General features: G+C 38.0%; 5 protein-coding genes across 5 annotated transcripts; 1 reads left to right on the forward strand and 4 right to left on the reverse strand.

Annotated features, from left to right (window-relative positions):
• Window positions 1-122: 122 nt before the first annotated feature.
• Window positions 123-3862, reverse strand: LOC145914713 (methionine aminopeptidase 2-like). The gene is made up of 11 exons (XM_083002540.1): window positions 3648-3862; window positions 3291-3407; window positions 3029-3194; window positions 2566-2727; window positions 2344-2417; window positions 2114-2221; window positions 1833-1934; window positions 1644-1733; window positions 1331-1434; window positions 994-1115; window positions 123-932 (listed from the first exon to the last, which is right to left on the reverse strand). Exons 1-11 carry the CDS (start codon window positions 3802-3804, stop codon window positions 680-682), a joined length of 1455 nt encoding a protein of 484 aa, XP_082858666.1. The 5' UTR covers window positions 3805-3862; the 3' UTR covers window positions 123-679.
• Window positions 3863-4291: 429 nt separating this feature from the next.
• On the reverse strand, window positions 4292-8322 carry LOC145914731 (methionine aminopeptidase 2-like). The gene is made up of 11 exons (XM_083002564.1): window positions 8133-8322; window positions 7870-7959; window positions 7443-7608; window positions 7185-7346; window positions 6954-7027; window positions 6745-6852; window positions 6536-6637; window positions 6376-6465; window positions 6095-6198; window positions 5711-5832; window positions 4292-5472 (listed from the first exon to the last, which is right to left on the reverse strand). The coding sequence occupies exons 1-11, from the start codon at window positions 8275-8277 to the stop codon at window positions 5220-5222; spliced, it is 1416 nt and encodes a 471-aa protein (XP_082858690.1). The 5' UTR covers window positions 8278-8322; the 3' UTR covers window positions 4292-5219.
• Window positions 8323-12182: 3860 nt separating this feature from the next.
• LOC145914740 (pleckstrin-2-like) lies at window positions 12183-17005 on the forward strand. The gene is made up of 9 exons (XM_083002573.1): window positions 12183-12327; window positions 13086-13256; window positions 13737-13862; window positions 14237-14411; window positions 14906-15060; window positions 15529-15635; window positions 15701-15794; window positions 16089-16251; window positions 16426-17005. The coding sequence occupies exons 1-9, from the start codon at window positions 12262-12264 to the stop codon at window positions 16572-16574; spliced, it is 1206 nt and encodes a 401-aa protein (XP_082858699.1). The 5' UTR covers window positions 12183-12261; the 3' UTR covers window positions 16575-17005.
• Window positions 17006-17323: 318 nt separating this feature from the next.
• On the reverse strand, window positions 17324-21459 carry LOC145914695 (uncharacterized). Its single transcript, XM_083002517.1, has 4 exons — window positions 21293-21459; window positions 20785-20931; window positions 17917-20550; window positions 17324-17639 (listed from the first exon to the last, which is right to left on the reverse strand). Exons 1-4 carry the CDS (start codon window positions 21437-21439, stop codon window positions 17511-17513), a joined length of 3057 nt encoding a protein of 1018 aa, XP_082858643.1. The 5' UTR covers window positions 21440-21459; the 3' UTR covers window positions 17324-17510.
• A 30-nt stretch (window positions 21460-21489) lies between these two features.
• LOC145914766 (uncharacterized) lies at window positions 21490-23166 on the reverse strand. Its single transcript, XM_083002608.1, has 5 exons — window positions 22967-23166; window positions 22423-22527; window positions 22245-22350; window positions 22035-22162; window positions 21490-21965 (listed from the first exon to the last, which is right to left on the reverse strand). Exons 1-5 carry the CDS (start codon window positions 23084-23086, stop codon window positions 21822-21824), a joined length of 603 nt encoding a protein of 200 aa, XP_082858734.1. The 5' UTR covers window positions 23087-23166; the 3' UTR covers window positions 21490-21821.
• Between the last annotated feature and the right edge of the window lie 1836 nt (window positions 23167-25002).

Below are 25002 nucleotides of genomic sequence, written 5' to 3' on the forward strand. Positions count from 1 at the left end.
CTACTTCGCCTATCAAAGTTCATCGACATAACATTTTATGAGGGCAACCAAAGATATTCGATTTGAACCGTTTGAACCCATAAACTACATACAGCAGTCTTTCAATTATCCTTGGAGGGAATTTATTTTGTTCTCGTCCATTTAGGTTGAATGCAAATCGATTACTTTTAACAGTTTTACTTGATTAAAACGAAATGAAGTTGTTCATTTAAACTTGATCGTGCATTTGAAGAAACTCAAAATTGAAAGTAGTCACTACAAGCGAGTGAAGCATGCCATTAAATAGCAGCATTCAAACAGCAACACTGACAATAAACGCTTTGTGAGTTGTTGCATTCTGTTAAAAATTCAGATTACATGACAACATCGTTAGAAACTCGGTGTAGTTTTTAAGCCTGTTTCCGAAGAGCTGAACATCGCCATGCTGTGCTAACGATCTCAATACGATAACTGTGATCGCCAAGTAAGGACCTGCGTAGCTGGGTGATCCTACCAATCATCGGATTGCATAAAATATTGTTGCGATTACTAATATTGAAAACGTTTGTGTATCTGAATATTTATAACGGAAACTTGTTGATCTCCTTTCAAAGCAACCAAAGAATCACAGCTAGCATCGTGCTGAATAGTTTTGCGAAGACGTCCATGAACTTTGTCGAGAAAGCGTCGGAACAAGACTTTAATAATCATCTCCATGACTTACGACCTCTTTGCACGTCGGACGCAATAGAATCGTGTGTTCAAACTGGGCGGTGTAACTGCCTTTTACGTCACATAGTGGAGGATAAGCTTTTACCACACCAGAATCGCACAAGCTCTTTAGCGCCATCAAGTACTTCGTTTCGCCGAGTCGGTCGATCCAACGACGACAAAACGCTAACGTCCCGAAATTTTCCGAAATCACGTGGAATAGACGTTTGGCGCGGGGCAAACTGAAGAAAACAAAATGTTTAAGAAAAAAATGTATTTTCTTTGGTTAACCTACATTCCCACCTCAAATTAACATGCTGGTTTGCGAGATTAAAGTTTTTCATGTAATGAGAACACTCCATGTCTCCAAGAACCACACCACGACCTGTGCTACCAAAAGTTTCGATTGCAAACACCTCTCCTTCCTGTGTGTTACAAAAACTTTTAAATCTTTAGGAAAAATGAAAAAGTGTGAAAGAAGAACTGGTGTAGATGCAGATGTGTTTATTTGCTCCACATCAATAATTACAACATATATCCCAGACAAACTTACACAAAAGAAAAGATTATTCTTTTCAAAGTAATCGTTATATATTTGTTCACTCTAACACTCAGTTTGGGAAATCCCTCTCTAACTTACCTCCATTCTTGTTTGGTCATCTGTTTTCACAGAAGGTACTTTCTTCCCAGCGTGAATGCGATACTGACCAATTGAATGACCACACAGGTTCTGGACAGAACGAACTGTTGCACAAAAAATATTTTTTAGACCCCAATATTATGTCACATATACACAGTGAATTGATTTGCTGGGCACCATGTTACAAAATAAGTGAAATATAAATATACAGTTTGTAAACAATATCAAAAGTACAACATTTTCTCTGCAAGTATTATTTGTAAATTAGTTTGGCCACTAAAGTACATATAACAATACTATTATACAGACGTACTTTGATAAGTTTTGCCATCGAGTTCAATTTCATAAGACTCCATGACTTCTTGAATGGTTTCCCCGAGTTCACCCAAACGCACATCAATCCCTTAAAAAATATTGTCTGTAAAACAACTGTGCTGGTTTTGCGATTTTAGCCAACAACATCAGCAGGAGACATACCTGCATCAGAAGTCTTTGTACAAACCTGCATTTTTAATTCCAGTATTGGTTGCATTTTTGACTGCTTCCAAAAGGCAATTATATCTTGGATTGAAGCTGACCGTGAAAGCACAATCAACAATGCGCCCTGTGAAAGATAGAAGCACAACAAAACTCAGTTTCAAACTATAGAAAATAACATTTGCCTTCATAAAAATTAAGATAAAGCAGAATACAAATTCAACACTAAAATAAAAAAAGCCATGTAGCTGTTGCTGCATGACATGGTAATATAAATTAAACTACTTAAATAAAATACAACCATACCATTAACATGGGTTCCAAAGTCAATTTTGCAAATATCGTCATAAGATAGAACAGTTTTGTCTCCACTGTTCGGTGTATAGTGAGCAGCACAGTTGTTAAGTGAACATCCTTGTTGAAACATTAAACAGGTAAAACAAATGCAAATATTAATCCGTGCCAAGGATAAACTGACAGTAGACTCTATGCAGGTTGGCCACCAATGCAGCGCATATACTGTTTGTAAATTTTACCTGTCGGAAACGCCAAGCCAGCTTCTAATTTGTTTTCATTTATTAATGCCCGTGAAGCTTGTTCCAAACGTTCACTGCAAAACATGTTTGTTACCATAGTGATAAATGTGGTTGAGAGAAAAACACCCCATTGACCATTGAACACACTTTAAATTTTGGTATTTTATTATCAAAGCCACACAGTATTATAATCGAAGTTTTGCAACTAAATAGATAACGTACCATATTTCTATCATAGTAAGACCAGGCTTGATAAAACCTTGAACATGTTTTCGAACTTGTCTGTGAGCCTCAGCTGCCTGTCGGAAGTCATTCCACATTTCTTCATATGAAACATCCATTGCTTTCTTTTCTTGAGAAGTTGTTCGCCATTCGGCAGTCCGACTGTACAGAAAAAAGTTGACTTACAATTACAATGCTTGTCCTAACATGCATAACAAGTTTAATAAATTGGCGTCAACAAGCCAAAACTAATACATTTGCACTTTAATATGATATTTTCCACTAATTGTAGGGTAAATGTTTGAGAGAAATATTTAACCATCCTTAAATTAGTTGTCACAAATGACTATTAGGAGCAATGCATACAGTTGTTTCCTCATTAAAATGATTACATTACGACCCAAAGCTTATTGCCAAATTAAGCTTAGGGCAGACGGCACATATAACACAAGCCACAACTTTCCCATCTTTATCGGTTGGGTATTCACATTCCTGTCCATGGGGATAATTCTTCTGTGGGAACAGTTGTGATATTGGGATGGTCGGTGGATCTGTCTGGACTTTCACTGTAGATTTCTTCTTTCGTTTCCTCTTCTTTTTTCCTTCACCTCCTTGGTGTTCTTGCTCTCCTTGAAAGTTTAAAGCATTGTCAACAAACAAGATATTTTACTGCCAGATTCGAATCTATGACAATAAATCCTCCACAGAAATGACTCTTTTTTTACCTGTTTGTTCATTATCAACCTGTAGTTGCTTTTCAGTTTTTTCAGCAGCTTGTGGTTGCTTTTCACTTTCCACCACCTCACAGCATGCATTGTCAATCTCTACCACATCTGGGGTTACTAAAATATCAACAAAAATGTTACTAGACACTAAAAACAACAGGTAAATGAACAAGGGGTTTCCTGTTATGTCATACTTAACTTTACAAATGCATGTGATCTACAAAGGAACGGAATATTTAACACAAAAGTTTTTTTTTTCTTACAAAAGTTTTGACAGTATTTTGGTTCTGTCCGATGCTTTGACAGTTAAATGAACTCTATTTGCTATAATTCGTCGTTTTAATTATTCTTTATCACCTGCTTTCTTCTTTTTCTTTTTTTTCTTCTTTTTCGCCTTTAACTGTTGTTCTTGTTCTTGGTCGTTGGTGGCGTTTACATCATCCAGCACTTTTGTACCAACATTGTTTTTATCTTTTTCAATCACGTTTGTAATTGTTTCAACCACTGCAGACATCGTAAAACTAATACAATGGTATGCTGTGGCGGTTAAATTTTTTTATGTGATTTGTATTATTGTATTGCACTTTGTTTTGGTTTTAAGATAGGGGACGGCATGACATAAAAAGTCCAATGAGCGAAAATAGAATTTACTGACCAGTGTCAAAGTGTATTTTGCTCGTCTTCAACAACTTTTCGCAAATACAGTAGCATTTTACATTGATTTTATTTTGCAGTTTACGGTGTTCTGGTGGTGTCAAAAAGATTTTTAAGTAATTTCGTTTCCTTGTATGCTCAAACGTTTTGTTGGTATCCATGCTATTTTGAGATTGCTTGTGTAGTTCATTTACGTTGTAGCAAAATATATAGTATGATGATAATGTATACCGCCATACAGGTTTCATACAAAACCAATCCCTCACTTGGTGTCCTGTATAAATTATGCAGAAAATAAACCAATGAAAAAGGCTCTAATTTGAAGAAATCAAAAATGTTCTTGCCCTTCCATTTTTTTATTTGAAAAATGTCACGTTTGTCACTTTCATAAAACGAATATGAAAACACAAAAGCATTGAAAACGAAGTGTGTTTTATTTAAATACTAAATAAATGAGTTGCAAAGCATTGTCATTAAAAACCCTTACTAGTATTTTTTGCACGCAAGCTTTGAAGGTTATGTATACCACCAATAACCAATTTCAAACGCAACTTGGGCCACGCCAACAACGCAAACCAAACCTGTACACTATATAAATTAGTTCTTGGTTTCCAGCTTAAAAGTGCGGAACAAAAATAAAAGTTTTGTCAGATGGCACAATTTTTGCAAAGTTGATTCTTGGCATTGGGATGAAACTTTTAACCTTTTCAAAAAGGTGAAATTAAAATTGTCGTACAATGGACAAGGATTGGATTATGAAAGTGTGCACCACACACTTGTTGCCAAACAGACAAGGTAGTGAATGAATTGGTACACAACTGCAACAAAAGTTACTACCTTACACAGTATCAAATGCATATACATGCAAAGTAGCGACTTGTGACAAACAACCTGCGTTTCATTCCAAAATGTTTGACAGTTACTGTGGTTGCAACATGATTTATTTGGGTTTCTAAACATTAGCATTGTAATGAACTGGTTTAAGTTATTAGCAACTAATCCAATACCATAAAAAAGGAACTTCAAATCATGCACAGGTGAAGGTACATGTTGGAAAATTTAACACTGGCGATGCCAAGGTTAGTTTAAAGCAAGCAAAAATTGACATCAAATATTTCAAACTCAAACTCAAAGCAGAAAGTGAATTTCACTCTTTGACAAACTTAAAAAATGTTTTGTGCCCCTGTGACAGCACTAGTCACACAGTTTTGTAATGTGCCAGCAAAGTAATGTGCCAGCAAAGAACTAATCGAACAAAAAACAAGAAACAGGCCTTTAATAATCATCACCACGACTCACTACCTCTTTGCATGTCGGACGCATTAGAATTGTGTGCTCAAATTGGGCGGTGTAACAACCTTTCACATCGCATAGTGGGGGATATGGATCGATAACACCTGTATCACACAGGTTCTTTAGTGCCATCAAATACTTCGTTTCCCCCAAACGATCAATCCAACGACGGCAAAACGCCAAGGTGCCGAAATTTTCCGAAATAAGATGCAGAAGGCGTTTAGCACGAGGCAACCTGTGACATAAGGTTTCATATAATCAGAAAATCAAAGGTCAGTAGCATAGTCATACACATAAAATTGCTAAAGCTAATACAATTACACAAGTACACATTTTTTTCAATTAACACCACTATCACATTTCTTTTGAAAGGCAGCAATTAAAATTGGAACACAATTAAATCAAATGTATGCAAAAACTAAGAAAAACATTTTAGAAGACTAAAAGGCAATTTTCTATGCAATTTTACCCACCTCAAATTAACATGTTGGTTGGCAAGATCAAAGTTCTTCATGTAATGAGAACACTCCATGTCATCATGAACCACACCACGACCTGTGCTACCGAAAGTTTCAATCGCGAACACTTCCCCTTCCTGCAAAAGTTTTTGAGTGTAAAAAAAAAACAAAATTAAAATATTTAACTCCATTTGTGGGAAAAGATTAAATTAAACCAAACAACAAAAGAAAAAGATTTTGTTGTAATTTTTACAATCGCAACCATTCAAGGACTGAGTTTAAAAAGTAAAACTAAATCAGTGTTAAACTTACTGCAGCAAATAGTCTGTGTTGCTTACTTTATAAATTTGCAGAATTCCATTATAATACAACATATGACAAAACCAATGACAAACTTACCTCCATCCTTGTTTGATCTCCACCTCTCACAATGGGCACAGTCTTCCCTGCATGAATGCGATATTGTCCGATTGAGTGCCCACTCAAGTTCCGTATTGAACGAACTGTTGGTGAGAACAAGAAGGTGTGAAGTTTTTATTGTGTAACAATGTTGAATTAAAATTACACTTTCATAAAAACACACAGCACCAATGGCAGCATCTGTATTTCCTACATTTAAAAAATAAGAAACCAGATTATGAACAGGTTTGTAATTGTAAGTATTTTTTGAGGAATCTCACTTTGGTAAGTTTTGCCATCAAGTTCGATCTCATAAGATTCCATGGTCTCTTGAATAACCTCCCCAACGTCGCACAAACGAACATCAATTCCTGAAAAAAAAAGTTACGTGTTGTACATGGTGGATAGTTTATGGGTTAATTCTTGGTTGCCTTTTCAAACCTGCATTTTTAATTCCAGTGTTAGTCGCATCTTTAACTGCTTCCAAAAGGCGATCATACTTTGGGTTAAAACTGACTGTGAAAGCACAATCAATAATTCTCCCTGCAATAAAAAACTTTTTTCAACAAGTAAATAATAACACAATTCCAATTGATATGTATAATTTCTGTAACCAAGCAAGGCAATGACAAACAATGGGAGAGTCTTACCATTAATATGGGTTCCAAAGTCAATCTTGCAAACATCGTCGTAAGTGAGAACAGTCTTGTCTCCATTGTTCGGTGTATAATGAGCAGCGCAGTTGTTAAGTGAACATCCTGGGTTAATAACAAGATATTTTGCAAAAATGTTGAGCATTACCCAAACTAAGAGCTAATTACAAACAAGTTTATTTACTGCCCCACATATTATCCTTTACCTGTTGGAAAAGCCAACCCGGCTTCTAATTTGTTCTCATTGATAAGTGACCTTGAGGCTTGCTCTAATCGCTCACTGTAATAAAAATAATTGGGAAATCAACCTACACCTTGGATAAGTCCTAAAGTAAATATACTATATGATGTACATAACGCTTAATGATGTTTAAACACAACACTTAATGAAAGAACTACAGCAACTTTTCTTTTATACTTTAAAAAGCCACATTTACCATATTTCTATCATAGTAAGACCAGGCTTAATGAACCCTTGAACATGTTTTCGAACTTGTCTGTGAGCCTCCGCTGCTTGTCGAAAATCATTCCACATTTCTTCATACGAAACATCCATTGCTTTCTTTTCTTGAGAAGTTGTTCGCCATTCTGCAGTCCGACTGTACAAAGACAGAAACATTCATATATTCTAAAACTAATCAGAGGAACTAATGGTGGTAATGCAAAATACCAAATTTCAAAAATACACTATTTACCCGTCTTTATCGGTTGGGTATTCACATTCCTGTCCATGGGGATAATTCTTCTGTGGAAACAGTTGTGATATTGGGATGGTCGGTGGATCCGTCTGGACTTTCACTGCAGGTTTCTTCTTTCGTTTCCTCTTCTTTTTACCTTCACCTCCCTGCTCTTCTTGCTCGCCTTTAACATCAAAGGGTGAATTTAAGTAACACAGACACTGATACGACCGAGCAGATTGACTAAACTATGACAGCGACACGAACAAATTGGAAAAAAAATTTTAAACCTATTCAAAGTTGATACAAATTTACTTTCAACTTTTCCAGTTTAATTCTACAACACTATGCCATTCCACTGCATACATATACCTATACAAATGTACCACAAACTATTCATCACCAACACAGGGTTTAGTTGAACAATATGTCAAACATTACACACCTTTCTCATCATTATTTTCAGCAGCTTCCGCCACTTTATCATTTTCTGTTCCCTCACAAGTTTCTTCTGCTTCACCCTCTTCAGGTGTCCCTGCAACAATATGAAAGATTGTAATTCAAGTGATTGTTTTTCAGCGACTATACATTGTACGGACAATTCAGAGACTAGCAAACGATTTTTGTGGGTTAATACACTAGTTATTTATATTTGCAAAGATTTTCAGAAAAATTGCACAAATCAATTTTGTACACGGTTCTTATTACCTGTCTTCTTCTTTTTTTTCTTTTTCTTCTTCTTTTTCTTTGCCTCCTGCACCTGTTCGTCAATTGCTTCATCGAGCGGTTTCATGTCGATGCTATTTTCGGCCTCCTCGCCGCCATTTACGACTGTTTCAACCACAGCAGACATGTTTTACTTCAACCAACCAACCTGTCTGCAGGGGTTAGAACCTAAGTTAAAGTAAATACAAAACGACATGATTATCCTTTTGCAAGAGAAAACACGTTGACAATCCCAAATTGCAACATGACAATTTTGGGATTTTCAGTTTTGTTTATCTTCCAAACCACACGAGGCCCAAGGTCGGATAAGCGGAACGACAATTTATGGTTCCCCTTTTTCACAAAATTTACTCTTACTCTGTTCACGGAACACCAGGGACCACAGTTGGCCAGGGTCAATGGTTTATCTATGCCTGAAATAAACCAACAGTATATTTAGAACAAATAATTAAGCGAGTTTTTTTACAACGCCTTGTACGTTTTTCCTGCAAACAGACGCGTTTTGTGTGAAGGGATTTTCAATTGTGATTTGTTGTGAAGTTCGTTTTGACAACCTGAATTATGTGGTAAGCTTGATGTTGTCCACTTTGAAGAACACTCATATAAACTATCAATAAATGACAAAATAGACAAAATATTATGACAGGTTACATCCAGCATGACGTTTGTTTCATCTCTTTCAATGCAAATATTTTCGAGAAAATAGATTACCGCGATATTAACACGTGTGACGTGTGTAGACCTACAAATTTAGCAGTTTCGTCGCTAATCCGTCTGCTTAAAACACCCGAAGTAACTGTTACCTACGTCACGATTATGGTTCATGCCACGCGAGCAACTGCATAAGGGTTTAGGCAATACATGACACATAAGGTTGGTGAGATCGATAGCTTCCCTTTCCGATCTGTTGTTTACGTGAAAGTGTCAACTGGTTCTTAGTGGAAAGGCTATGGCAGAAGAACAATAAAACGAGTAAAAATCAGAATTTTTTTGTCGTGTAGCACCGACAAAACGACTACTGTTTGTTCTGAAACGAAAAGGTGAAGTAGTATTAGGAAAGTAATATTCTGAAGTGCACACGCACAAATTTGTTTCAAATAGCTTTTTAGCACTTATTTATACTTTGGCGGTTTTTCAAGCGAAGGTCGACATTTTGTTACAAATTTTCTTGTATTGGAGGAAAATTTCAAAAAGGCCGAGGGCAGTAAAAAGAAGCACCAACCTGCTACAGGTAATACCTTTGGGCAAGCGGAACCCTTTTAAATGACACTACAAAAAATTAAAGAACAAAGGCGTTAAGCGGACGCGAATGTTATGGTTTAGTTTAGACGGTTACAACGGATTCGATTGTTAAGACGAAAGGTTTATGACGCGTAGGCTCTGATTAGGGTCATATTTACGTGAGTCATAGTTGTACGGATCTAAAACGCCTCCATATGAAAATATATATTCAGACCAACGACTGGCAGCTTGTGCTACAGGCATGCGACGCTGTGTTGCGCTGGACGTCAGTTTACAGTTTTATAAATGAGTCGTTTTGAAACGATGTTTCAACATATAACAGCTTTCACAATGCAGGGCCACAAGCAGCAGTAGTACAGAAACCTCATGGACGCATGTTTCTGTATTGTAAGCTAAAGCCTTACAGCTATAGTAAAATACTTTTGTTTATTTTCCTATTGTTTGCCTAAATTCGATGTTATAAGACAGATGGCGTCTCTGTAGTTTGTTTGTTTAACATTTAAGGACAATGGTTAACAAGGTCTGTATAGTCACCACAAAGTGGAAATCTTGCTTGGCTATTTAGCTGACAAAATCGTTCAATGTCACACCATAGCTGCACTGGTGAGACCTTAGGAGGAAACAGTAGCCCGGTCATCTTTCGAAATTTTTAGAGGCCAATAGGGTTTATGTGCCAGGCCAGGTATGATCCATTATGTGTAAAACTGTAGGGTCATATCACGTAAGCGTTTGCGACGTCAGTAGTCAAACGGACTATTGCGACATGCCTGTCATCTTGTATGCCTGCAGTATGTCACAAAGGTTACTGTAACAGGCCATCTTTATCACTCCTAGATACTATTGCCTCATGACAATGATATGTATCGTATTGGCTCTGCATGCTTGCAACGGCCAAACACACTGCATTGAATGCAGGTTAGACAAGCTGGATTTCCGGTCATCAACGTGGGCTGAGTTTCGCCTTTATTTAAGATCAGTTTGGTGTAAACAAAGCAACCGCCTGTTAATTTTTGCTATGTATTATATAAGATTTAAATACTACACGAAATTATAGCGTTAATATTTCCACAGATTTCTATGTTACATAGTCTTATATGTGAATCAAGTTCACGATATGAAAGTTTCATAATCACTTTCCTTTCAACGGGAACCCCCTCGCGTGCAATTTAAAGCTTTGTTCGTGAAATCTGCATAAATCTTTGTCCCGCCCTGAGCAGCATGTATGTGTGTACGTAGCCAGTCGTATGCCAAATTCCTCCAATTTCAAAGCACACGAAATGCAACCAAATCTAAAGTAGGTGGGCACGTGCAAAAATTACCAGATATGTCTCAGTAAACATTTGTTTACGTTTGAATTTAACGACAATGATGTATTTTTGAGCCAAAGTGACTCATAAGTTATAGAAAACAATGCGCTATGCAAGATCAACATTAAGGCTAACAGGGGTTAAAAACAAAGACACAGAGCATAAGTGCTAAATTTGTGATGTTATACGTGTAACGCTGGCTGATTGTCACCTACAATTACGACGTTAGTTTTAGCAACAACTTTCACTTAATCATTTTTGTAAACAGGTTTTAAGACATAACCCTGAGAAACGTTAGTTTCAATAAACACTTTCGAAACTTAAATTCCAGAAGAGCAATTCGTATTAATTACTATGCCTGGCAGCAAAAATAACACTAGGTTTATAATAGTGATGCACCGAAACAGCTATTTTTATATTCGGCCGAAACCGAATATTCGGCAAAAGTTGCCGAATTAACTCGGCCGAATCAACCGAAACTAATTTTGGTATCCATCTCTTTAAACGCAATAAATTTAAACAAAACATATACTGGATTAGATCTTATATCCTATCATACAGCCTTTTTTGGTGCCTAAAGAATAACCTCGTCTTCTGTACCAAATGCTTAAAGTTAATTTTTATCATTTCTGTGAAAGTCAACAAATGAAACAAACACATTCGTACAGTTTAAACAATGATTTTAACCTTTTTTAAACTTTGCGTATCAGCGTTAGATGCAGTAAAAAAGTTTCGGTTTCTGCCGAATTTTGCTGAAATATTCGGCCGAAACCGAATAATTGCGAAAACCTTAGTTTCGGCCGAATAAATTCGGCAAACCGAACTTTCGGTGCATCCCTAGTTTATAAGATATCACCCCTTAAGATCACAAAGTCCGGTAGATAGTATTTGGCGCGCATGATAGATAGTGGACAACATATTGGCAGACGCGGAGTTGGACAACTGTTTAGGCCTTTGCAAGATACACAAATATAATAACCGTAGGATCGCATTTTTGTTCTGTGGAGTTGCGTTAAAGACACAGTGAAAGCAAGTTCCTTGATTGTCTCTTTGTCATTGCACGCCTGTACCCTTACATATGTGCCGTTTTCTTGGCTCATTCACTTTTGTTCTTTTTCAGTTTCGCGACCTTGCAGACAAAGGATATGAAGTGCGTTGACTAAGAGGCAGCGCAGCAGTTCTTTATTGCTGCCTCGCAAAGTGTGCCAGAATGATTAGGCGGAAACTGCGAGACAGTCAAATTTAGCTCATCAAACATTTTGTTTTGTAGCATTGTGAACGTTGAGTTGATGAAGTCAAAATGAAAATCTTGTAAGTGTCTGGCGTTTATGCCAGTATGTTACAGGGAATTTGCAATGATTAAAAATGATTTCTAGAAAAAAATGTTAGGCAAAATAATTTCATTAAAAGCTGTTGTTATGCATGTTAAGACCAAACGTCCAAAACAAACTAATAAAATTTTACCTTTTATGACACAGGCAAATATACCTACGTAGGTTTAAGTCAAGACTGTTAGACTGTGTATACAAACGAAAGTGACATCATACAGAAAACGTGACGTCATGGACAAACCAACATCTCTGTCGTCATCGGGTCAAATGTACATGGAAGGCTTTCTCATCAAGCGGGTCAGTTAAAATTATTTAAGGGGTTATGAATATTCTGACGACAACATTGTACATTCACCGGTTTATGATACCGTGTCATCGCAACATTATACGAAACTTGTCGCTTTTATCTACAAATGAACCCCGAGGTAAATTTACCACAAAAATATTTTACATTGAGATCGGAACAATCGAAATGTTTGCAAAGATAAATCCGGCTCATGTCATGTACATGTTTCTTAATGTTTTAGAATAGTATTAAAAACCCCACATATGCAACAAATGCAATGCCACAAAGCACATTGTCAAAGACAATGCGCATATTTTGTCAATGAAGATCCGTACGATTGTTAAAATACGATTATCAAATTATGCCCCACAAAGATTTTCTGGTGCAACCCGTGCACTGCAGTGTGAATATTAAAACTGTTTGTAAATAGAAATTTCGTGTCATGAACAATTTACGCCGTCGCGGCAAACCATGTACGTATTATTTTGAAAGGCTTTTTTATATACTTAACGTGAGTCTATTGATCAACACAATGGGCGGATACACATGATTTGCACATAGTTGCTTTGTGATTTTGTTGTCGCTGCGTGTTCACAGTTAGTAAGGGATGATATTTTCCCCGCCCAGCCTTCGCATTAACTCTAACACCATTTGTGTTCCTTGATTTGGTCATGCCGCTTCTTTTCATCACTAAGCATGTGTTAATGAACTTCTTACGACTTTGCTTACACTTTTCAGCTTCGACTAATTGTTTGTTACGTCATAACAGGGACACGTACGACACAACTGGAAGACGAGGTGGTTCAAGCTTTCCGACACATCTATGCGTTATTATAAGAACCAAAAGCACACTGTGCCGCAGGGCAGAATTCCGCTAAAGGGCGCCAAACTCGACAAGCACGTGATTTTTTCAACCGACGAGAAGGACAAGAACAGAGAAGTAGATATTATTTTTTTTGCAAATATCGCCGACACAGACTTTTCAGAAACGTACATTTTATAAATAATTGGGAAATGGTAACTACAAGTAGATTTTACAAGTAGATTTCAAAATGCCTGCACACATTACCTAAAAAAGCACGCTCAAACATGTCAATTTTAGTATCAAACTTAAAAATACCCTACTAAACCACGGCGTGCAAGATTAGAAAAAAATACAAATCCCAACAAACAATAAATTGGGGATGCACAACCATTTTTATTGCACACCATCTATCGCTTACTTAACGTTTGTGTGTTTTAAGGGTTAATATCTTAAAACCTGTTTGCAAAACAGCTTGGTTGAACGTTGTTGAATAAACAATTAATCACCACACGTTTCTAACTTTCCAAGTAAAAGTCAACACGCATGACATTTTTAACCAATGGCCCGCGGACCCTACGTGGTGCACCCCTGCATTAAATGATTGATTTTGTTTAGCACGTGTTCATGATAACCACTGCTAACGGTTCCGAGTATCCGATTCAAGCTGCAACGTCCGCCGAACACGAAATTTGGACCGAAATTATCGATGCCATCATCGAAAGATTAGACAGCAGCTGTTTGGTGAGTGGTGTTGCTTGTACCAAGGCAAATTACCACGTTATGTTTTCCGTGTTTGCTAAAGCAAACGCACGTAGCTTCCATATTGCCTACGCCTATATTATAAATAAATTAGTCGCAATGTTAACAGTCCTGTGTACAGGTAAATAACTTTACCTACGTTAACATGGACAAGTAAATCCCATATCTTGAATTGTAGGTGGGGTTTGGCCGCAATCACACTTATTTACAATTAATTCTGAAACTGTAAATAAGTGTGAAATATGAAAACATTCAATCTTTTCTAGACTATAGGCCATCAGTCTGTGAAATCTCAGAATTATGAGTAAATCTGTTGTTAGTGTTTCTATTTGATATTAAGTTTTTTTAATAATTAGGACAACTCTTTGGATTCGCCGCTGAGTCCGCAAAGTCTATCCACCGATTCGACGGATGAGAGCGAAGAAATGCGTAGGAGCGCAGAGTTGATTGTGAAAATGTCGTGTAAGGACGGCGGAGTTGTGAAGGAATCTCGGACGATTGATGGAATCCGATACACACAGGGATTCTCGGGTACCAGACGATATTTGACGATTGAATCACGATTTTTTAACCGACGCATATAAGACCTTTCAAAAACAGTCATGTTCGCACAAACTTTATACAATAAATGTTGTTTTGCTGTGGCGGATGATAAACTAAAACAAGTATATTAATTTAACCCGCAGTAAGTTTATTGACTTGAAAAAAGTTTGAATTGGAAAGGAAAACATTCCTTATACGACTTACTGCGACTTTTACTTCCCGTGGGAAACCATGTATGGTTCAAATACCAAAAACCTTATCGTGCGACCATATGTCTGTAGTGCCAAATTGAATGAAGCAAAGCTTTATAGGTTCACCTTGGCATGAGGTATATCTTTGGCAAGGGAAAAAATAGTCGTTGGTTGCGGTTTATGTCAACGCAATCACGACTAAGTCACATTTTGTCGCCAACATGTTAAGTTTTGTTCTTTATATGGTTTTGCCAGAATGCAATTAATCCTTGTAATTTGGCGACAACGCAGGCGCTGAACTGCAAAGCTGGATGTGGAAGAATATGGGTTTAAATGGCCGCGAAGCAGATTCCACAGTAGCAAGTCTCATGGGTGTTGGGCTGCTGGATTGTCTCACTTCAGACCTTCACGTGTCGCCCTTTTCTGACCAACATTACTACAGATTGGTAAATATTTTTTAACACTTAGTGTTAGAATGGCATTATCCCTGCGTTAGTACATTAGTTCGAAAATTGTGTAATAAACATTTGCTAAACAAAGACCCTAATTTCATGGCAACTTGCGCAGCAAAACAGAAAGTGAGCATCATATTATTATTGAAGACTGCATTTGCTGTTTACGCTGTTAAGGTATATCATAATTATCGCAAATGAAATTTCTCGGGATTTCCTGGTATCCAATGCGTTTAAATTGGCCAATGTATGCAGCATTATAAATACCACCGCATGCGGCAACAGTGTGCCTTGCAGTTATAAATTATTACTGATACTGCCAAGCATGTTTTATTGCTACAAGACGACTCTTCTGGCAGTAACTTTATTGTATCGACGTTTCGGCCATCATGCAGCAGCCTGCATCAGCATGCAAACAGTTACGCAGTTATCTTACTGTCATGCGATAAAACGTTTTCTTAGCTGAGCGACGACCTCTCCATGAAAAACGGAAATTCGCATTCTTCCGTCACCCCGACGTCCCCCTCAAAACCCGGGAGTTCCCCTGTATTTAACCCCCACAAGTTGAAGTGAGTTTTTTATTTTCATTTCGCTCAAGGAAATTTTGTAAAACCTTCGCCACTTTTCGCCACAGGAAACTCCAGGCTCTCAAACAAAAGGATTCGTCGGGCCTTCCTTTGGATTTACCCGCCGGTGACGTCATCAAAAGGGGGATTCTTTTTAAACGGGTAGGCAAGCATGGTGTACCGAAAGTAGTATCATATTCTTGAATTGGAGCAGCATGAAAAGTGGTTGCTCCATCAATTATAAATACTCGAAATAAAAAAATAATTGGTGACATCAATATTCGGTAATACCCTACGAGTCCTACGACATCCTGGCCACGAGTCCCGATCAGGTTTTTTTCTTAATATATGGGTGGGGCGCTTGGTCGATGTGGCCAACCGTTCAAAACCCTTGTTCGGCAACACTGGCCACTGCCATCTAGCGACTTTTAAAAAATGCTTCATACTTTATTGTAGGGTCATGTGGTTCCGTCTTGGAAGTCGAGGTGTTTCGTGCTACAGCAATATCCGTCCACCATTTCCTACTTTGACCCAGCAAAAAAATCGGCAAAAACAATCAACTCCATGTCGCTCCATGGCGCCACCGTTTTCACTGTGGGCAAAATTGCCGCCGAAGTTGGTAGGAAATTTGTAGGAGTTTTCCAATTTCATTTAATTCCGTTTTTACCTACACGAACACTGAAGACACATAACAATAAATACCTCAGTAGGAAAATTCACAATTTTACAATTTAGTGCATTTATGCGTCTCTCTTTTGATCGAATAGTTGATTTATTCCGTTCTGCATTTCAGCCCTCAACATGAAGAATCCTCCCGACCACCTATTCTGTGTGAAAGTTGCAAGTGGGACGCTGTACCTTATTGTTGCTACGAGCGACGCCGAACGGAATGAATGGATTCAAGCCATCAAGCCGCTGTGCAGAAGAAAGCGCGAAGAATAAATCGATAAAAAAGTTGCAATGTTGTTTTACGCCAAAGTACGGTTTTGGATCTCTGACCTGTGAATCTGTTTTCTCTTCTTTTTTGTACAATTGTTGTCTATAAAAAATCTCGCCACTTTGTACGATCCGATTATTTATTGTAAAATTGCGATTGTCTATAACATTTGGCCCCAGCGGGTTCATCCAAACCCCAGGCTGCATGCGCCACCCCTGACGTGACTTTATGCGGCATATCACTGGGCCCTTGAAGATATTCCTCACAAACTTGGACCAACCTGGACTAATACTTCGTGACGCTTCTCTATTGTTTCTTTTTTTAGCCACTATGTGGCGCTACTGTACTTACACGTGGCATTTCCAAAACTCCAGTGCAACACCCTGAATATATGTGTGTTCGTTACTTGACTGACAAAATGTAAGCGGACCCTGAATGCATCTTTCTTCGTATGGTTACTAATAATAAGGAAACCTGTTTAAAAGGTTTTCATTTTTCTTTTGTGTAATATCCAAAACTTATGGTTGGCGATTTTGGCGCTGGGCGAGGAGAAATCTATGCGCTAAAAAGGCACTCTGTCGCGTGAACAACGATTAGCAGATTTATAAAATACTCTTTTGTCCAATCCCAGATCCGCCTTAGTTGCTAGTGTCAAAGAAAGGCAGTTTTAAAAACCCGCGGCGTTTTACAAAAGAATTCTCACCAATCAAAACCTCCCGGATGTTTGCCAGATTAAAGGTAAAATACACAAGGCAACATTTTAGTTTTCGTTTATAAACAAAAGCCTCGCGAAAAAGCTACGCAAGACTCAAGCACCCCAGCACGATAAACACACAAAAAAATAAAACAGACAAAAGAGTAGATCTAGGTGAGAGGAACAAAATGTGCTCATCCCGATAATACTTTAATGCAAAACAATAATCGCCAGATTACGGAAATAGTCAAGTTGATGCTCTCCGAGGGTTGCCATGGCGACTCGGGAAATTACGTGACGGAGGATCCCGGTCATATCGCGGTTTTCCGTTTGCTGTGTTTGCCTGGGGAAGATATTTTCTAATTTGAAGCGATGTCTGGAATGAAAAAAAAAACGCTTTTGAGATTTGTACAAATGGCTATGTTGTTTCGTTTGTTGTTACTTCACAATATTACAGTAGAATTCAGCTAATCCGGATTCGTTTTGTCGGACAAAATTGTGTTACAAATTAAAATCAACTTTATACGAACCAGGCGAAATTCCGGATAAATCTAATTCGGATTACCCGGGTTATGCTGTATTCACTGAACAGAGGAAAACTGACACGCGCCATTGAATGTAATACCACTAGGCTTTGGATTAAAAAATCTTACCAGTTTTAAGATGCGATTCTGCGTTTCCGTGAGTTTGAGAAAATTTCCGTTCAAATCCGCGTTGCGATCATGAGAACATCGCGGTTTCTTAGCAGGCACGTGACCACTTCGTGATTCGCAAGGTTGATTTTCATGGACGTTCCAAGGTCGTTTTTGTCGACTTTCTACGTCAAAAAGCTGATGATTTACCAACCTCGTGACGTCTGGGGGGGTTGGGAGGAGCGTTCTTCTACCCGTCGTCGAATTTAGCCGGGGAAAATTCGTTTCGGTTCCCTCATTGGATTCGAAATAGCGCCATCCTTTGGTTGAGTTTCTGTTTAGTCCAGTTTGCTCCGGTTGCAAAGTTGGTTTGTTCGATGACGACAAATTCGACGCCCTCGACTCGTTCGAAGAACTCGAATGTTTCTCTTTCGGAGAAGCGGTCTTCACTGCTCGCGCGTTGGTTACTTTGTTCTGGGACCGAAGGTTGTGGCTTTTCGGCGAAAGTTTATTTTTTCTTTCCGTATTTGTATGGTTGGATTTCTTTGTCGGGCTACTTTGGAGGGAACGCTTCGGGTGGGCGGGTTCGCGGGGTTTACTCGACTTGTGGCTCAAGGTCAAGTTTTTCACTGACGTCATTGACTGACGCGTCCTCGTGCGATTGGAAATTGACGAGCTTTCCGGCTGCGGAAACGGCGGCACTTCGAAAAATGACTTTTCGGGTTTCAACGGTTTGTCGCGTTGTCTCGCGGTCACTGGTGATCGGGATCGTTCGGGTCGGCCTTGGCGGCTGTGGTGGGTTTTGGAGGGAACACTACGCTGATAACTTTTACTTGGCGTCCGTCGACTGTTGAGACTTGCTTTAGATGGCGGTTTCACACGCTCCGGGGCGCCACCAGAGGGCGATGTTTTTCTGCAGCTCGTCGTTGTTTCCGTTTTTCCGCTCGAAACTTCGTTAGCGTTGCGATTGGATGGAGTTGTTGCGTTAATTTTCGGTTTGTTGAGTGGGCGAGTCGGGTTTGTCTTTGTTGGCCCACTGATGGGAGACGCTTTCTTTCTATCTGCCGAATTCGTGGCTGGTGAAACACTTCTCGAAGTCTCAAAATTATTTCCTTTTATTCGCTGTTCTCCTTTTGATCTTTGCAAGTCGTCTAGCGTGTTCTTCGTCTCTTTAGAGGCAGATTTCACTGATTTTTCGCAAGTAGTCACCTGTTCTCCTGTCCCTCCACCCTTTTCAACTGGACGATTTTTAACGGACTTTTCGGATGATTCCGGACGTGCAGGCGACCTATCTGAACCAAGCTTCAATGCCGGGTTAGGAGTTTGAATATTTTGTGCTTTTTCGTTAGATTGTGATGAATTAGTTTTGATCCCAGTCGACTTTTCTTTGGATGGAGTTTTTGTTTGGGGTTTAGTCGGTTGTTTCTTATTAGTTGGTTTGTTTGGTTGCGGTTTTGTCTTTACCGGATTATTTTTTTGGTTGGTATTTCCGGTTTTCCCACTTTTCTGACTTTTCTTTGGACCTTGTTCTGTGTTTGACTTGTATTTCTTGCACCATTGCACCATCGACTCCACCGGATTTGGCGCAGGAGATTTTTCAGCATCGAAGAAAATGTGCGAACTAGGCTTTGACTTGCCAAACTTGCAATTTGCACAACGACGATTATTGCATTTTTTTGCCGTGAGGTTTCCTATAAACTCGTAGGGATTTTTGTGTTTCGTCGCAGAACCATCACCAGTCCCATCTCCTTTGATTTCACCACCATGGGGCGTCTCTCTGCGTGCAATGTCCGGATGGTCTTTCTCACCCTGCCGAGTGGCGGTTGCCATAGCAACAGTTTCAATAAGAACTGGTTTCACATCCACCAGTGGAGGAGGTTGGGGGACTCCGCTTTCTGCAGCATCTTCAGATGAAGAGCTGTTGTCACTGGAGGTGGAATCTTCGCTTTCCGATGACGACTCGTCGCTGCTGGTGGTGTCACTTGAATCACTAGAGTCATCACTGTCGGATGAGCTGGAACTTGAGGATTCATCTCTTATCTGAGCAGAGTGCTGAGGATGCTTCATCTTCTCCACTTCAATATTGATGTCCAACGACAACTCGGATTGGTTTCGAATTCGTCTTCGAATTGTGCTTTCCAATGTCGGAACATCATCGGATAATTGCTTATTGTTTACATTTAACTGTGGTTGATTCTGTGCCTCAGTAAAAGAAGGTTTTGGCCTGGGTAATTTCCGGATCAGTGGAGTGGATTTTTTTCCCTGAGCAGTGTTAGTCTTTGGTGATTGCTTTCTCACCTCTTTCGGATTGGTGGAAGCCAAACTAGTGATTTTGGCTGGTTGTTGGGGTCTTGGGGATGGTGCTTGAGTTGAAGTGGTAGTTGCAGATGATATGTGGGTTCTGGGGGTGTTATATGGTGAACCACTGGTTGTGGGAATTGTTCTCTGAGGTGTACCAGTGGTTTTATTCTGGCTTTGCATAGGACTGGCATTCAGGTTTTGACCTTGGGATATTGGTGAGGTGACACCATTGTTTGGTGTACTCTTGTCAGTCGTAGATATTGAGGTTTGTTGGCTGACAGCATGGTTTTCATTATTGTGTCCTACTGTGTGGAAATTGTTGGCAGTATTCAACATGCCACGGAAATGTGGATTCTGCAAGGAAAAAAAAAACTTGTGTCATGGCAACTACAAACTACATACAGGTTGCTTCATGTAGCAATATGAGTTATTGGAATATATAGTTTAAAAACAGTTTCTTTTGCTTGTTTGAAGAGCTTCAGTTATAAGTAACATGAAAGCTCCACTACATCCCAGCCACAATTTTGATGGTAAGTTTTAACCTGCGAGTCTCAACCATATAGAAAAATAAGAAAACTGGAAACTTACAAAGGCACAGGCTGATGTAAAATAATTCTTGGTAAACTGACGGGAGTAATTTTCAATTAGTTCACACTTTTTGAGCTTCTCCTCCAACACTGTATTGCTAGCATAGAAAGCAATACCTTGAGATGGCGATCTCACAGTTACAGAAACCTGCATTAAAAAAAGTTGTTTAAGAAAGGGCTTGCCAGTTGCTTGCAACCCCGTTTAATCACATAAAATTTTATGTGACCTTTTGTGTCTGACTGTCAACTAATTATACCCAGCATAGGTATCAGGAGGTGCAATTTGAGACAAAGTACCTTTAAAAAATTTATTGTTTAACATTCTACTCTTTGTTGCCTCCAGTTAGGAAAATCCCAGTTTAAAGAACTCACTTTTTTTACACAAACATATCGATTTGGCTTGTTTAAAATTATACAAACACGAAACAATTCTATTGTTGAAAATTTGATTGCAAGACATACTTAAAATACTTTATGACACAAACACATGAGAGCAATTCCACACAAACCTCGGCACCAGTAGCTTCTTCCAATTCAAATGCTTTCTGCATGAGAGTCCGCTGCCTTGACGTGTAGACCCTTTCATATTCAGCCGCCGATGTTATATTCTGCAAGACCCTCCTGTTTTTCGGTGCTCGCTTTGGTCTTGACAACATTTCCACAGTCTCATGAGCACAATTTGTGTAGTAAACTTCCTACCACAAGGTCTAAAAATTAAAAAAGAAGTTAAAGTAAAAATTTCAGAGGTACCAACAACTAAAGGTTGGTGTAAGGAGGCACACATGTAGAAAAAGCAAGAGGTATGGAAGAGTTTTACTTACAAGCACTTGCATAAAAAGAAACGAAATATATGTAATTAACACATGAACTGCTTCATAAAAAATAAAATAATTGTTGAAAAGAAACCATGTTACAAGTGCACAACCAATCATCACAAATTTAATTTTCAAATGAAAAGTGCATTAAAACTGCACAAAAATGACGATACAAAACTTCAAACAAAAAAGTACACAGTGTCAACATTTCTTTCTAAGCTACTCAATCTTCATCCAAGTTAATATTCTGCAACTCCAATGGAATAATGTTGAATGTTATAATCTCTGCAAATTCCTCGAAAGGTATTTTTTTTGCAAATGCAATGAAATCTTCCTCGTCAATATAGCCCTGCTCATTTACATCTGCCTTAGAAAAAAAGACATAACGGTGAAATCAACGTTGAGCAAAATATAGTGGGAGAACATATAACCTTACTTGTTTAATGAAATTGCTGGCCATTTTTTGCAATGAATCTTGTTCATATTCAGGGTAAACATGCTTAAGAATCCTTTGGACAATTTCCACAGTTAATGGTTTTCCATTGTTCAGTACAGCAAATATTACTGAAAGGCAGACAAATTAAAATTTTAGTAAGTTATGTAGATAAAAACAGGCAACAAAACATGTATAAATGTAATAGACCACCTTTTAATTTCACCAAGGGCTCAATATTCTTAAACCAAAAACAAACTTTCAGATAGCTTTGAAAGGACAATTGGAATTTTTTATCCCATGGGAGCTGTCTCAGTAACTGCCAAAAAACAAGGTTTTGTTAAACACACTCGATGAAAACCAACAAATATATTCAAGATGTAAAATAAACCTGTTGAATAAACTTGTCATCTGACTGCCATATTTTGCTTTGTTTCGTCAATACACCTTTATTATTCGAACCCAACAATACAAACCTTCTCCAGCATCTAACAACCTACAAAGACAAATTGACGATAATATTCTGTCCAAAATTAGAAAACAACAACATCCAATCAACAAGAAGGAGCAAATATAATAAGAACAGTTGAACTTTATAAATATGTACTGTTATTTTTTGGTCAGACTTGCATGTAAAGCAAGAATGTAACTGCTCAAATTAATGTTCAATAATAGGACATATTGTATGGGTAATTTATTGACATTATTTCAAAACAAACATTGTGCACTGAAAAAATTTGATCAAACTTTTCATCAAGACAATGAACATACCAATGCGAAAAATATAGGCCATACAAAAATCCATTGAAAAGTTTATTGTTTTGATGAAAAGTTTGGAATTTTTGTGCACAATCATATTTCAACCAACTTTGGTTGCACATTTCAATGCTTTTTTATGCGTATTATTATAGCAGTTATATTATATTCATACGTACTTCAGCAAAGGGCATCCCACATGCTTCGGCATGCCTGAAAATCCACTGGGGGTTGCTTGGTTTCAAATTTTTAACCTGCTCTTTCTTCTGAATGACGAAATGTGTATTGTATGCTCCCATCTGATGCAAAATACGAAGTGCTTTGTGGGAACTACGGTCGATAATTTAGTGCCAATTGGATGAAAAAAATACAACTCTCATTTGCAGCAGTACACACGCACTATATGACGTCACTTTAATCCATGGGGAATACCCTACGTGTGTTGTAAAATAAAAATATGATTTTTTCAGCGGAAAATTAAGAAAACATTTTTCTAGTACGACAAAACTACTTCTGTCGAAGGCTTGACAAAAGACTGCAGAGTACTCTGAGACAAATAAAACGTTGTGATTATGAAGTGGATAAGAACATATCAATTCGTAAAAAGGAGTTTATTAATCCATATACTGGCAATCCATATATTTATCACGGTAATTAAAAAGGGACAATCAATCTACAACAACAATACAGGAGCATAATTTAGTTATTTTTGACCAGTAGAGATAACGGAAGGACGACAAAATATTCAATAGTTTTGTAAGTCCCCGACTCGCTGGGGCTTGGTGTATATGCAGCGCATGATTTTAGTTTGGAGCACCTGCTTTTGACCAGAGGGATGTTAGTTGACAAAAAAATCGCCGGTTATAACAAAACTGTAAACGCGGGTTACTTGGCCACCCTAAGAGCAGCATGATGTTTTTGCACGTAAAAGTTCATAGGCTGACCTATCTAAGGATACCAAAATTCTTTTTAAAAAACATATTCATGTTCGGTTATGAATATGATATGCGTGTTATGACATAAGTTGCGAAAAAAAGATTCGCTGGCAAAAATTATAAATCAGAGCATTCTACGCGCTTATAACGATATTAAAATATCTGAAAAATTCGAACAGACAAGTGCAGAAATATGAATTTATATTTTGAAAACATGAAAAAATATCGATTTTTCTTTGATAACATTTTTCATCGTTATATGCTCAAACTTTTAATTTTCAACCAAACGAAAGTACGAAAACCAAGCTTTTCAAAGATATTAAACTTGTCTAAAAGCGCATTAAGCCGCCGCTGTACGAGCCGAATACAGTTGAAGCCTATACCCCCCTTATAAGCACAGCTTAGGGGTGGTGTGGTGGATACTTTTGTCGATAAATGTTCGTTTTCAAATATTTTAATATCGTTTGGAAGGGTTAAGCGCATAGAATGCTCTTGCCTTAAAATTTTTGCCAGCAAATCTCGTTTTGGCAACCGATGTCATAATACGCATATCATATTCATAACCGAACATGAATATGTTTTTTTTTAAATAATTTTTGTATCTTTAGAAAGGTGAGCCAATAAACTTTTACAGGCAAAAAAAATCATGCTGCTACCTCGCAGGGTAGCAGAGTAACCCGCGTTTAAAATTTTCTTAACTGGCAATTTTTTTTTGGCAACTAACATCTCTCTGGTCTGCTTTACATTTTCGCAATGCTGCAATTCGCAGCAGTGATACGATATTAAACAAAACTTAAATCTGCTTGGTGTCGTGGCTCGAACTGTTAATTCTGTAGGCTACCAGTAAAATATTTGATCAATTATCATGAAATTCTTCTTTGCCAAGACTTATTACGTAATAAAACGGATTCTTTTGGGGTTTGGATTTTTGTGGTTGTAGTATGATTTTTAGTTAGGCCTAATATAAATGACACTGCTCTGTGTCCACATTTTAAAGCTGTCGTTGCTTTGCATGAATCTCAGGTTGGCTTTAAAGAAAATGCTAGACAATTTTTTTTCCAGCCAACTTATAATAATCATAAAGGCCAAGATTCATTTGTCACTAAACACACAATGGAACTTTAGTGTTTGTATTTATTCTCTTGTAGTTTAGCGCATATCATAAGTCGTGGAGCAATATACGTGAGAGCATAAGGCTTACTGCAGCTCCATCTCAACTTCCATCTTTTAAAGCATATATGCTACCAACAATGGAAGCAGGAAATGAAAGGAAAAGTTGG

Source organism: Ascidia mentula, chromosome 1 (assembly GCF_947561715.1).
Source record: "Ascidia mentula chromosome 1, kaAscMent1.1, whole genome shotgun sequence".
Taxonomy (NCBI): Eukaryota; Metazoa; Chordata; class Ascidiacea; order Phlebobranchia; family Ascidiidae; genus Ascidia; species Ascidia mentula.